Source organism: Microtus ochrogaster, chromosome 4 (assembly GCF_000317375.1).
Source record: "Microtus ochrogaster isolate Prairie Vole_2 chromosome 4, MicOch1.0, whole genome shotgun sequence".
NCBI classification, from domain to species: domain Eukaryota; kingdom Metazoa; phylum Chordata; class Mammalia; order Rodentia; family Cricetidae; genus Microtus; species Microtus ochrogaster.
This window is the reverse complement of record NC_022011.1, coordinates 73,908,292-73,923,964: the sequence shown is the minus strand read 5'-3', so window position 1 is coordinate 73,923,964 and position 15,673 is coordinate 73,908,292. Positions and strand designations below refer to the sequence as shown.

Below are 15,673 nucleotides of genomic sequence, written 5' to 3'. Positions count from 1 at the left end.
AAGACAGGGTTTCTCTGTGGCTTTGGAGCCTGTCCTGGAACTAGCTCTGTAGACCAGGCTGGTCTCGAACTCACAGAGATTCGCCTGCCTCTGCCTCCCGAGTGCTGGGATTAAAGGCGTGTGCCACCATCGCCCAACACCCATATTTTTTAAATGTTCAATTTCAGAATATTTGTCAGCAAAATTGTCTTTCATTAAGAATGGGTTTGTTTCCTTGCTTTATTATCCCAGCTGTGGCAAACATTGTTCATTGGCCCACCTAGAACCTTTTATTTTTTTATTTGTTAGTTTTTTTGAGACAAAGTTTCTCTGTGGCTTTGGAGCCTGTCCTGGAACTAGCTCTTGTAGATCAGGCTGGCCTTGAACTCACAGAGATCTGCCTACCTCTGCCTCCCGAGTGCTGGGATTAAAGGCATGCACTACCACCGCCCCGGCTTAGAAATTTCTTAAGTAAGTTGAAAATTAAGTGAAAAATCCATTATGTATAGGATAGACTGATTCTATATTGATTCCATCACAGGATATATATATATATATATATATATATATATATATATATATATATAGTAGAAGAATATATTCTAACACCTTTGAGTGCTAGATACTGTTTTGGAAAAGGAGATGGCATTTGGATTGTAAAATCAACACAGGAAAAAAATGCAATTTACAATTAATTATGGGTCAAACTCTAGTTAAATTTTATTTTCAACTCAATTATAATCTTAAAATTATTATATACTAGCCCTTAGCATTCTTTTCTCCTGAACAAACACCTAGAAATTTGTTGGGAGCCTCTTGGTTTTTCTAAAAATTCTTACAGAGTTTTAAATAGTAGTTTGTCTGCACGTTATTAAATGGTTGAATTTTCTTTCACCTTTGACAGTAATCGTTAATCCACTTCAAATGCAAGCAACTTATTAAATGCATATAACATTATTCCTCTATTTAAATTGTGATGAGAGTGACCTTAAGCTGTGTTCTATATAATTTTAAGCCGTCACCGAGTTTGCCAATCTGATCTGCGTGGGAGTAAACCTGTATATAGGGCATGCTCTATTCTCACTTAAGAAAAGTAATCATAAGTGATTGTGTACTTATAGCAAAAGACCAGTGACGTCAACGAAAGTATAATAATTAGAATGGGCTTCCCAAAGCTTATGATATGGGACAGATAGAAATGTAGATTCCAGGCCCTTTTCATTGACTCACTCAGCAAACATTCAAACCAGATGCCCCACACAGGAGAGAGAGTCCTTTAAGTAGCGAACAATCTAGATGTGGATTTAGAGATCTTATTTCCATATTGGGACACATTTCTGCAGCTGCAACACATTTTCTAAGGGCTATTCTGCCTAAGCTCCATGGGCATTCCAAATAGATTCACCAGAGATTGCTCATTTGTAAGGAGGGAGGATTTGGCAGGTGAGGAACTGAGATCTGATTGTTTGATCTGATTAGCGAATGCTTCGGCTGCAACATTTGGCATGGCATGCATGCGATTGGGCCTATTTGAAGCCTCCATTTGTTCTTCTCTATCAAAACTGGGCATGCAGGAAAAGGAAGACAAGGGGTAGTATACAAGAATCCAGCTGGCTTAGATTCTAGCACAATCCAAACCTCTTCCCTTCTTAATTCCTCCAAATAGAATAATTGTTTGCTGTTTAAATCGTAAATCTCGGAGGATTGGGTAGCGTTTCTTTTATTCCACAGAATATTAATTTTAAAGGTTCCCAAGCAACATAAACATACACGTAGTCGTACATGTCAGATGAACACTTGAACTGACTTATGGATAACAAAAGCAATCATCCTGACACACAATTTGCATTCCCTTGTCCCAGCCGAAAAATAACTTTAAAATAGCATTTTCCTACTTAGCACCCACAATAAATGCAATCTGCCACCTCCAATTTGGGGTCCTGCCTAAGGCCGGGCCTAAATGCTACACCAGCCTAAAAGCAGCCCAGCTTTCCTTGGAAAGAATTAGAAGCACCGACATAACACCTTTGCCTTTAACCTAAAATTATTATCGGTCCCATGCCCTTAAAAAAAATGCTGTCTTAAAGTTTATTTGGCTGAGATGTTCTCCTGCTGCTATTAATTGCTGGACAGAGAATTGCCTCTAAGACTTATCATTTTATCCCAGAGGGGAGTCCACTACTTTAATTAGTTGATGAGAAAACCAGGAATAAAAAAGACAGAAGTGATCCTTTTAATATAATAGTCACTAATTCAACAAAACAGGGAGAAAGCAGGGGGCCAATTTGAGAGAACGTAAATTTCAAGTCCATTATAATATACTGGCTATCAGAATTAAGTTTTCTACTCTTCCAGTCAGGAATCAGGTTTAATGTGTTAGAGCTCAAGGCTGTGTGGCCTTGAACTTGTACAATGGCTCCAAAATACCCAGGAGAAAAACATTTATATCCAAATGTCACTTTCAAATCACAACTTACACATTATAGGTAAGGATGACATGTATCACATCCTCAGTATATATAAAAGAGTAACTAAAATATATAACATACTTTATAGCCAGGGAAAAAAGCAATTCAGTAGATCAATTAGCTAGAAATGAACTGCAACTGGCTATAATTTAACACAAAGGACTCTATATTGTTGATTCATGGATAAAAACGAAACCAGAAAACAAGTTCTCGATGTGTTGTTAATGGGCTTGTCATTCAATGTTTAAAACCTTTAGATCAAAAAAATTGAGTAGCTATTTCATTTTTAATTCCAGTTTTGTAGTAACATAAACATGTCAATACTCTGCATTCCAAGAGGCCCTAGGAAGACAGCTTGGCTGTGGGGTGTCCACAAGCTGTCCTAAGATGGCAGCGCTCACATCACCTCAGAACTTGGAAATGAAAAGTTCTGGGTCTCATCCCAGATCTCATTTAAAAAAAAAAAAAAAAAAAAGTGAAGGCTGGGACTCAGCACTGGTTCAATGAGCTCTCCTTAGCACGATCTGTGTGCGAACTGAAACACGGAGGTCCGCAAAGTGTCCCCTGTCATCAGGCCAACTCGAGCCTAGCAGCTCTTCTTCCTAAAATGACCCCCCCCCTGCCCCGCACCGCCACAAGAAACACATTAAAAACAATTAAGAAGAAAAGTTTTCTTTTGAACAAGTGCTAAGTAACTGAATCGCTGTTCTCATGACGAAAGCTTTTGATTCTGAAAAATATAACTGTAGCTACCATCTTCCCTTAACTTTGTGCTATTAGCGCTGCAGCTTTAAAGGAAAAATAATGATAATAACGACAGTGATAATATGATTCCTACGGTCAAAAAAATAATAATTGCTCCGAATTAATGTCGGATTCTTCACTGTGCAGTGTCTGCTTGGATATGAGTGTTCCCACATGGGTATTTCAAACTCTTTACAAAATACAGTCCAATTTGAAAGTAAACACAATGCTGCTTTTACAAAAACTAGACCTTCCCAGGGTAATGGACGTTAAGCACCCAGCTTCTTTCCCTCGTCGCACAGGGGCATTCTGAGTTCTCGTGTGGAATGCTGGAAATGGCCAAAAGGCTCGGCATGGTAAAGCTGAAATCAAATCCTACCTATCCCATTTATGGTTGAGGAAAAGCCCAAAGTGACCCTCGGTATCCAAAACCATGTAAATACAAGTGACTTTTGAACTTCTCTCTGAAATGTACATATGGAGGTGTGAGGAAACCAGGCACTGTGTAAAGATGCAAATTCATCCTGTGGCTTGCACGGCACCACACAGTGGTGTTCAGGTAGTGGCACGGCAATGATTGCCACGTGATTTTCTTTCTTGCCTCCACCCAACTCTCCACACTGACACTCAGTATGTAACAAACCCCCAAAATGGTTTTCATGCCCCTGCCAACGATGAGGTTGCTAAAAGGAAACAGGATTGGAGGGGCCGCCTCTTCTGCCTTAGCTCCCAATACCTATAGACACATCCACAATGCAGATGTGCAGATGTTTTCTCGGTTTTACATAGGTTGCCCCTTCTCTCCCTGATGCCCCATTTAAAGCTGCGTGCTTCTGTTTCTTCTTAAGCTGGTGTTAGTCTTTTAAAAACTAAAGGCATATATTTTTCAGTGCTTTATAAAATATTAGGTATCATGACTAAGCAAGGTCCGCTCATGCCTAGAATGTCATTATATTCTCTTGTGGTAAAATACGCTTTGTGTTAAAGCCCAGTATAAAAAAACAAAATTCATAGAAGACGCAGACTGACATTTAACAGCATGAAAAAAAACTACCACAGATTATTTCGTTGACTAGTACGTGCAAGTTGAGAGATGACTAACTGGAAGTTATTTTAAACTGCCATGTTATAACTATAAATGAGAATAAAAAAAAATCACAGAAATGGAAAATGTATTCAAAACTATACACCCAGTTGACCCAGTCTATCGCTTTTCCAGTCAGGATCAAACCTGTAAACAAACACAGTAAAAACAACCGCAATATAGTGCTCCCAATTAAATGTTTTTATTGTGCGACGTGGAAATGTGAACTTGGCTATTCTTTTAAAAGTAATATCAAGACTTAGATTAATTCCCAAACTGTACTCATGTCATCTGGGACTCCCATTAGTTAACATGTTTTATAAGTTGTGAAATGATTGGGGACGCCTGCGATTTCAAAGCGTTCTATGCTTAACTCAACATTCTCTGGGCTGCTTCTGGTATATTATGAAGCAGTTTTAAAGCTCCCACATGTGAATAACCACAACTGTGAGCACTCCAACTGTATTAGTTTTCATTTTGATTTGCATTGTTTGCGGGTGCATAAGCAAAGTCTACACCACATTCCTTATCCCTAACTAGAAGGAACCTTGAAGGATGGATAGAGTTGTGACGAGCTCTCCCCACATTCTCCTCGTAGAGTTATGACAGCAACGAAATGGCATGGCACCCTTCTCCCAAGTGGTACAAAAACACAATAAAAAATATCAAGAAATCCCTACTTTATGCCTAGGCGCCTATGGATTTGAATGAAAGGCCCAAGACCTCTTTATAGCTGAAATGTTCAGCTTATAATGCTGATGAGAAAATATATTATCCCAGAAGGCTTGCCAGTCAGTGAATAACGTACTTCAGAAAATATGTGTGATCACTTGAAAACGTGATCTGATCTAAGAAAGCTCACTCACATCCTGTTACATAGAACTTGGGAATGCTTTCAACGACATGAAACCATCGACCAAAACACATACTATTTCATAGTCTTTATGCACATAATGTAGCATGGAATCATAATGCTTTTGAAATATTCTGTGCAGAAATATTTATTTTTTAGCCAATATTTTCCTCAAAGATTGGTATGTGGTGTTGACAGTGTAATCTATTTGCACAGTTAGTTTTGCAATAACCTTCTACAAATAATTGTACATAAGAAAAATGTAAATTTCCTGTAAAAAATGGTTGCAACATTTTGGTAGCTGAAAGAAGTATACAAGTTGTATTGAAAATATAGTATATATATATATATATATATACCTAATTCAAGAATGAAACATAATTTATGATCTATTTATACATGAAAAATTCAAGAATTTGTAAAAGAATTTATTTTGGGGGAAAAGAAAGTAAATCTTATTAGCTAGCTAGTGTACTTTTAATAGCGAAGCCAACAAATTCCAACATTTTATTAGGTACAGCTAGATATAGGCATGGTGGTGCTGATCAATTCAAAATCCACATCGTTGTAACAGTGCTACAGTTTTACCGAAGCCCAGTAGACCAAGAGCAAGCTGGGCTGAGTGGCGGAAGCATTAAATCTGAATGGAAAGAACTCAGAAACATTTTACTTATTGCCCCATCAGAACAATGGTAGCAAATGATTGACATGTTTCTTGTTCACTAAAATTTTCTGAAGAGTAAATGGCCTTTAACATGCATTCAAAATAGCTCATTTGTAACAAAAGCTTGGCTCATCTTTTCACTCAAGAATAAAAGTATGCAGCTACGATTTCCTCTTGCTTCGATTTCATACGGGCTTCATTTCTCCCCTCATTGCTTTTGTGTCAGTTAAGAAAACTCGTACTATCCTCAAAGACACTTCTAAACAAAAACTGGTTGGCTCTGACACAGCATGCGCTAAGGGTAGCACTGTCTGTGTAGTGGCATAGACTCTTCATGCTTCATTTTTAAGATGTAAGAAGTCAAGAGCATATGTCCCCATGTATTAAAAGTAAAACCAAACTTATTACAGATAGCAGGAAATATTACATTGCCCTCTGTCAGAGAAACTGATTGTGAAGTCAGAGTCAAAGTACAGAAGGCAAAAAAATACCTGGAAACATCCCACTGTGTAATTATCTCTTCTCCTACGACACATTTGAGGGTCCTGCATTTACACAACTGTGAGAAATTAAATATGCAGAAAAAGTCCAGTAAATCCTAAGGTCAACTTTAAATGGCCTATCATTAAAAAAAATAATAATAAATGGCCTATCATTTACAAACTAACAAGACTCTTTAATTAGTGGGTTTCTAGAACAGTGACATCCTCACCGTTCAGGTTACCTTTTGCAATTTCAATAATCATTAGAAAATAAGATAACTAAATAAGCAATACAGACAATTAAATCAAAATGGCTATATGCATGTGTCTATATATTTAGATGTTTATGCTTAGAGAAAAGGTTAAACTCCAACCCCCAGTATGTCAGAATTGGAAATCCACCATCCCTGGCTCACACATCTCTCCATATAGCTATTCAATGAAGCTCTGTAACTCCTTAATGTTAATCAAGGGGCTCACCTGACAACAAGAGCAGCACATGGCCAAAAACCCTGTCCGTTTTCTAATTGCGGTGCGCGGTAGGCAGGTAGAAGCACTCTGTATGTCTACTACTTACTCTATGTTCAGACTGACAGAAGCGAGCCTGGGTTTTAATATACTACGCTATGTGTAATAAAGCTACTTGGATTAAAGGAATGATAAGAACATATGTTCTTTCCTTTGTAAGAAGGAAAAATTTGTCTAAAAATAAGAAGGGGACATGATAAGGAGGATTCAGGGCACAGGTTTCCTAGCATCCAAAGGACAGACTGATCTAGAGTCAGAAGGGGTCCCTGAGTTCTCCGTGTCTTGCTAGCTATTCTTCTCACTGTTTTAAATTACAAGGAAATTTTAATCTAATATATGGAGAGATGTCTTGATATTGTTCTAAATGAGAAATGAGAATGGTATTTATTTAAAATGCTGTCTGCATTCTCCACCTCACAGATGTTCTAAACATCTGCATTGTACCCCAGCATAAGTCCGTACTCTCCAGACATAGTGTAGAGGACACCTGAGCCTTAGGCAGTTATTTGAGGAAGCTTAACTCACTACATAAATGATTGCATTAAGACAAACAAAAGGGATCTTTTCAAGCAAGTACCAAAGTAATAAAAGAGCCATGGTTGAGTTTTATAATTTTAACCGGAGGATGTGATAATCAAAAGTAGTTTGGAATTCTGAGCAATGGGTTCAATTTAGAGATTATTAAAAACATGCCCCTATCAAACTTACAGAAAGCTGTTCATGAGGCAGGACAAAATATATCCACTTTAATTTGTCAAAGATAAAAGGACATTTTTTAAAAAAGCACATTTCTCGTAAGTAGTATTTATTTTGTTTGTTCAATTAGTACTATCATAAGATTACAAGTGAACTTGATGTGTATATTTTAATTAAAGAAATAATCACAAATTGATTTTGTTATTTTTTTTAATTGCACAGAGTTTAAACTACCTTGATAAATTCTACTTTCTTCCAGGGTAAATGCCTTTTCTGAAAATAAATATATAACTTGAATATGTATTTGTTACTTTCCTTTTTCTGAGTGCATGCCTAAAATAGGTTAATGAGCACAGTCCTTAAAAGACATTTTCAGTGGACCAAATCGAGACTCCCACAGCATTGATTTGCCCTGGATGTAATTTGAAATGTGTAAACTGCCACTCAAACTAGAAGTGCAATACCTGACATCTCATCATTTGGCAATCTTTTAGATAACAGCTGAATTAATGCACTGTTGTTGAACTGACGCATCTCATAACAGTACATATGTAACAAATTTTGTATGATACAAAACTTTACAGCAAGCTATTTGAATGTTTATTAAAAAATTCTCAAAATGACATGGAAACATGTTTACTGTATAAATAAAAGCACTTATACATCACGAGTGTCCATTCTTCAATAATTTATAACATCACACTGTGGCTTCATTTCCCTACAATGGCTTCAGATTCTGTACATTCAATAGTTCGGCTAATATTCTTTCAGGTTATCAAATATGTGGTCATGAAACACAATCAGAGGACAGTTTGTGTGGCGTATCCATTAGTCAGTCTTTATAAAACTGACCAAATGTATTTGATAGCAAACTATAGGGAACCAGTGTCAAAACAATTAGGCATCGCTTCTTTACCCGAATCTTTTCAAGTAAAAGCATTTTTACATTTTTCTGTAATTATAAAAGAGGTTTGCCCATTAAAAAACATGGCGTTTTCTTTAAAAATATTTAATTTGGTCACCAGTTAAACTAAAATTATATCTATTTGCATTTTTCTTCAGCTAGATATATATTCAGTTAAAATATATGACAATTTAGTGATTTATCAAATCTTCATTAATAAAGACAGGTGTCTTCCACATTAAAAACGAAATTAACTCTGACACCTTATACCAGAGGACTTAGTGCAAAGAGCTTGATGACTACTTGAAATCTCTATAGAAAATTTCACCAGAAATGCTGCTAACAGGGTCCACAAAGGAAAAAAAAAATCAAAACACTTCTTGGTACACCTGTACCCACATATTCACACACACACACACACACACACACACACACACGCACGCACGCACACATTCATGCCATTAATCCAACACAGAATTCCTGAACAGTAGCGGATCACATGAACTTTTTCTCATTTTATAAACTGTCGCCATCACCTAGGGGCAGCATGGGTTTAAAGAAGAAACAAGAGTAAGTGCTGACACTTCACTAAAATGTGTCATCCTCCAAAACTGGTTGATTTTGAGAAAGAGGACATTTTAGGTTATCTATGCCACTGCTCAGAAAAGAGAAAGATATTTTCATTTTCAAATTTTAAGGCAGACACATGTCTGCACGCCTTGAACCTCCATACACAAAGTGGGCAAGACAGGAGGACGATGGGTTTGTGACCTATTGGGCCATCTAGAAAGATCCTGTCTCACAAAACAAAGCTAAGCAGAAACAAAGATGTTAAAAAGGAAAAAAAAAAAAAGAAAAGAAAATAGGAAGACAACAAAATATTTTGTAGAAAAATAAAAAAGGTAAACAATACCTACTATCGTAGGCTGACAGACTCAAATTCAGATAGTGTTTGGAGCTACAGATTTCTTATTCATAGGCCAAGAACATGAGGTTATGTTCTCTGTGGGGTAATCAAAGCCAAAGCCAGCAAATGTGCAGCTGTCCCCTCTAACTGACTGACTTCCAGAAACAGCCACAGACGTGAACAAAATCAGAAGTACAACTTGTAGCCTTTAGATAACATGATTAAGTTTTATCTAGACTTTTGTTACTTGGCTTCGTAGACAATCTGTCACATAACTACATTTCTATACACTATTATTGTTAAAAAATGAAGGCTCAGGTGCGCTGATATCAATCAACTACATATCATTAGCAACATTTCAAGATGGCGTGCATATATCTGCAACACCGTAACTTTTCCAAAAAATAATATATCCCAAATAAAAACGTTATTGCATTGAACTGTGCTTTAAGGTAAATTAACAGGAAGGGGACGGAGCTTTAACAGGAAGGGATACAAAAAAGTTCATCAAACTTCTAGTTTTAGGTAGTCCAGTCTGTTTCAGTGAAGCAGAAGGATTCTTCAGTATTCACCTTTTCAATGCTACGCTGTCAAATGGTCATAGTGCCCTGCAGAAACTAAGACACGAGGGAAGTTATCATAAGGCAACAACAGTGGTTTTGTTTTAAATGAACTGTATTCCATGAGAACATTTACTATAAGAAAATGAAACTGTTTAAGACTTATAATTCAAACACATATATATCGATAAAGTATTGTCTACCATATACCTTCCATTAAGAAATATAACAAATCCAGAACAAAACTTCTAAAGCACCGAAGCACACATGAAAACCACTAGCTTCAATTAGGAACAACTGGAAGTGGGTTCATGAGGAGTGTTTGAATTGAAAGAGGAGCAGCTTCATATTTTGTCACTGAAAATATTCTCTCTCTCTCTCTCTCTCCCTCTCTCTCTCAAGAAAAGATAACAGCAAGTTAACAACTCTTCATGAAAATAATGCTATTGATTACCATTAAATTATTGGAAAAGTAAATTCCAAACATGTGTCATGCAATTTTTACAGTATACCAACAATAATAACCTTACATTTGTATTAGCGAGAAATGTGGGAAACAACGTAGCCAGCTAAGATATTATTTTCAGGGTTTGTGCTCTGGATCAATTACTGATTTTCAACATTTTATTGCATCTATATATTTATCAATTAATTGTGTGCATGTGTGTGTATGTGTGTGTACACACTTGCATACATGTTCATGACCTCATGTCATGAAACATGTGGAATTCAGAGGACAGCTCTCATGAGAATGTTTTCTCTTTCCATCACATGCGTCCCGGGACTGGAACTCAGGATATAAGATTGGTGACAAACATCTACATGTTAAGCTACCTTGCTGGTCCCATCACTTAATGTCTTTTCAATAACTAACAACGAAGCACAGATGTTACAGTGTATTCAGAATACTTACATCCTCATACAGGAAGTTCACAATCCCTTGTTGCAAGTGATCTCTTCGCCTAAAGAAATCTTTACACACAAAAATGATGTTTTAGGATTATAATTGAAAACCCATTAATTCCCAGTGCCTGGTACTAAGACTGCTCATATCTTAAGTGTCTTAACATTCTAAGAACCGTAAATATATAAATCTTCTAAAATTCAGAGATTCCAATGTCTCTTTACTTATATTCATATTTTAAATCCTTGAGACTATTTAGATATTATAGTGAATAAAGAAGAGAAAACACTTATAATTTGCTAAAAGAAACAAAGACGCTGTTGAAGAAAAATGGCCACATAAATTGAATCCATCTTTAAATGCTGAGTACCTGTCAGGGCACGAAGTTTCACACAGCAGGCAACGTAGTCATCAAAGAAAATTCTGCCATTCTTGCTGTAGCGTTTAACAATAGCAGCCAGTGTTTGGGGACTCAACCTATAACCTAAGGAAGAAGATTGGCACATTAAAAACTTTAACGTTAAATACCATGAAATACCCAAAACACAGCTATTAATAAAATCATGAAAAAGAAATAACTTTCAAATTTCTTTCTACACAAAATATATTCTATTTATCTTTGGCAGGACTGAGGATCGAGTATAAGTGCTTACACGTGGGAAAGAGGCAAGAACTCTGCCTCTGAAACAGAGCCCTCAAAAGCATATTTTTAAAACACATTAAATTAATATTTAAAATGCTAAGACAAGAGATTTCTTAATAATTCCACCAAGTGGTTCAGAGCTGACACAATTCTAACTTTGTAACACAATCAATTCTAAAGAAAGAAAACAATTATCTCCTCTGGCATTTAAAATATATTTATTTTTATGCCAGGCAAAGGTGGCACACTCCTTTAGGAGGCAGAGGCAGGCAGATCTCTGAGTTTGGAGTTTGAGGCCAGCCTAGTCTAGAGAATGAGTTCCAGGACAGTCAGGGCTAAACAGAGAAACCCTTTCTTCAAAATCCATATATGAATGACACTAATCTAGCTAAAGATAAAAATCAGTACCAGAAGGAAAAACTCCATCTGTAGTTATTGTAAAATACAACCCATAAGGCTTGGGGTCAGGGAACTTCCTTAGGTTGTATTCCCAACACACACACAAAAATATGTCATATATACAAAATAATATATGATTTCATATATGTAAGATACATATGCAAGATAATATATCTGTATGTACATACATCATATACATATATGTACACACACACACACATATATATATATATATATATATACATATCTCCCAGAAAACATACTTAAAGTAAGAGTCATACCAAAATACGTAAGTTGACCATGTGAAAGTGAATTTAGGCATCCTTTTAGTGAGTTTATGATCTGGATGTGGTATGAATACAATTCCTAAAATTTTGCTGTAACTTGAATAACTCTAAAGGTATTTGAAGGTGTTAAGCTGGAACAGTCTGAAAAAGCTTAAATCTTTCATTACAGTTTGAGGGAACACACACAACACAGCAATTGTTCGTAGATCAGAAGGCAACTTGGCAGGAGTCAGCTCTCTCCTCCCACCACAAGGGCCCTGAGAATCAAATTCAGGCCATTCAGTTTGGCACTAGGTGCTTTTACAGGCCTCAGAAAAATCTTTTCTTACACTTGGATACTTGGTTGACCCCTTTGAACCATTTTACTTTGGGGGAAAAAAAATACTACATTAATTTTTTTTTAAATAACACTATAAAAGGTTGAGTTGACTCGATTATTATTATGGATCTACAGCTAAACATATTTATATAGCCAGGATTTTCCCTAGATAAAAAAAAATGTCTCTTTATATAACTAACTTTAAAATCTTCCCTAGTTTGATTTTTTGGCATATAATTTAAACCCATGTGCCTTGAGCTTACATTTTAATTTTCAAAGAGATAATTTTTATGTATATACATTTTGTTTATAAATAACATACACAAAATTATAAGATAAGAAAATTAAGAAAACTAATTAAAGTTAGGCAAAACTTCATAAATTATGGCCTACACTTACAACTCAGGAGATGGAGGCAGAAGGAACTCAGTAAATTAGAGGCAGGCCTGGGCTACATAGTGAGTTCCAGATGAGGCTGAGTTATAGAGTGAGCAGAGTGAGAATCTGCCTAAAAAATAAAGAGACAGAGGGAGGGAGGGAGAGAGGGAGGGAGGAAGAGAGAGAGAGAGAGAGAGAGAGAGAGAGAGAGAGAGAGAGAGAGAGAGAGAGAGACAGGGGCAGATAAAAGAGGAAAAGTACCATCGCATTACATGCTAGCAAATTAAGTATATATGTATGTATTTATGTATTATGTATTTATTATGTATATATTTATGTATATGTATATATATAAAACCATTCTTTGCAAGTGAACCAAGAACCTTAGCATATAAGAAGTACAATAAAAATAGTTACACCTTTTAAACTAATCTGAAATGCATCTCGTGTGTTCTAAATTGCTGAGAACAAAGAAGGAAAATGAAACAAATTATTCTTTCGGTTGAAAAGCTAGACTCTGATACAGACATGTGTGGTTGACTGAGATAAGTCTTTCATGAATAATTAAAGAGTCCACCAAATTACAAACGAATGGAATGCAGGTGGTGGATGCTAACATTAGGGATGATAATTATATGCAAGGAATTAAGAATGAATGAAAGATTGCCTTTGGAAGAAACCTCAGACAAATTTACGGACTGGAGACGGGGCTCAGAGACACTGTGCTGGTCTCAAACACGTAAGACTGAGGTTCAGTCTTCAATACGACAATAAAGTGAAGAAATAACAATAATAATGATTGTATTCGTGTCTTGGATCAGAATTTACTTACAACTGTGAGCCCAAATTGAGGAACACACTAACAGGAAACTTAGTAAATTAAACAACTCAGATTCACAGTTTGTAAACTGAAAAGATCACTCAGTGGTTAAGAACACTTTCTGCTCTTGCAAGAGGAACTAGGTTCAGTTATGAGCATGTATATGAAAGCTCACAATCTTCTGCAACTCCAGTTCCAGGGAATCTGACACCCTCTTCTGGGTTCCTAGAGCAACAGGCACACACATGGTACCCATACAGACTTGCAGGCAAACACTCAAGCTCATAAAATCAAATAAACACATCTTTTATAAATATAAAAAATTCATAACTTGATCAATGAGCAAAGATGATTCTCCTGGATTCTAAAGGATGCTCTTACCCATAAGAGTGATGGCTTGGCTCAGCTCATGGTGTTCTACGGTGCCACTCTGGTCTTGATCAATAGCCATGAAGTTCTGTTTCCAGGCATTCAGCGCTGCCCAAAGCTCCTTGAATTCACTGAACCCCATTTTTCCTGTATAATCTCTCTAACAGTTTTATTAACAAAAATAAGTTTTGGTAGCCAAGAGAATTTATCTGATCCTACACCCCAAATCACTAAAAAGGACCTATTCTTGTATAGTTAGCTAGCAGAATCCAGTCTATGAATAGATTGCTGTGTGAAAATGTAATTATATAGACTTTAAGCAGGATCTTACAAAATACAGTTAGATCTAAAATAACTGACTTAAATGTTAAAAAAGCAATAACTCTATATTTATAATATAAAGATATTTTCTATCTTTATTCAAGGATACATCCAACATGGCAATCATAATTCTGCAGGTTTCCAGACTGAAGGCTGCAAAAGATATTCAGTATTAAAATATTATATTATTCTCAGTTTTATCTACAAAACATCAGGATAATCAGTCTCAAAAATTTTTAAAAATTGCAAACAATATAAAAATCACGATTTTATATTTATCTTAAATATAAAATATTTATATGCCAATGTAAATATTTATATTAAATATTTATTGACTGTTAAACACTTAGAATAATAGCAATAAAATACATTTTAAAATGACTGTCTCCAAACTACTGACACTAACTGAGGTCAGTAACCAGGTGAGCAGTTACGGAGTAGCGTAAAGTTAACATGATGAACACTTTACAGGCACTTGGCTTTGCCAGGAGTCTGGGCAGAAAGTTGGTTTCAGTCTTTAAACCACCAGAGACAGAGAGAGGGAGGTTGGCCTGGATATCTGCTGTGTACTCAGAAGCCAGAAGCTGTGCAGGGCTTAGAGAACAGGTAAGGGAATAACGTAAGAGGACGTCAGGAAGGCAAAGAAGGCCAAACAAAGAAATTCTTGAATATTACACTGTAAACCAATGAACTTCCCTGTGGTGATACAGCAGAAAAGAACGTGGAACACTTCCTTAACCTGAACTCTGCTTAACAACAAAAGACTCAAGGTGAAAAGAGATCAGGTGAATCACGTGAGGGCTTAGTAAGAGGTCCGGTGGGGCAGCGTGAGCCGCTGAGCTGAGACAGCTGTCTTCTCTTAAGAGGGGAGAAAGGAAGACCAGTACGTGAGGAAAGGAGTCCTGGGGCTCGTGCCCGCCATTCCTCGGAGACGCAATCTCTCTCACAGCAAACCCGCTGATCCTCTGGCTTCTAGTCTCTTTCCCCCATTTTCATGCCATGATCTCCAGGCAAGTGATGAACGCAGAGAGCAGGAGCAGGCAGTCTTTCCGTGGGAAGAGCTCGTCGGTTGGTTGTACAGTACAAAAGGTCAGCCCTGAAAGCATCCATACAAGCAACACCATCCAGACTGAGAAGGATTTGTTTATGAGTCTGAGAATATATATGTATATACATATATGGATGGACTGATTTGAAAGACAGAGCAAGGAGGAGGACATAGGAAGGCTTAAAAGGAGAAAATAGAAACAGGAAATTATGCAATTATATCATAAATAAAAGGAGTAATTGAAAAAAATGGGGTTGCTAGAAACATTGACATTTCCATATTTATTTACAATGAAGACCCTAGGAAAAACAGTTCA

The 15,673-nt window shown here is 36.5% G+C and overlaps 1 protein-coding gene across 1 annotated transcript in view; it reads right to left on the bottom strand.

Moving 5' to 3' along the window:
* Positions 1-1,702: 1,702 nt before the first annotated feature.
* Gca (grancalcin) overlaps positions 1,703-15,673 on the bottom strand; it is a 37,203-nt gene continuing 23,232 nt past the window's right edge. The window contains exons 4-8 of the mRNA XM_005346480.3: positions 14,419-14,462; positions 14,001-14,148; positions 11,144-11,257; positions 10,783-10,841; positions 1,703-9,926 (exon numbers count right to left, since the gene is read on the bottom strand). Of these exons, the coding sequence (XP_005346537.1) occupies positions 9,900-9,926; positions 10,783-10,841; positions 11,144-11,257; positions 14,001-14,148; positions 14,419-14,462 (392 nt within the window). The 3' untranslated portion in view covers positions 1,703-9,899. The remainder of the gene's footprint in view (positions 9,927-10,782; positions 10,842-11,143; positions 11,258-14,000; positions 14,149-14,418; positions 14,463-15,673) is intronic.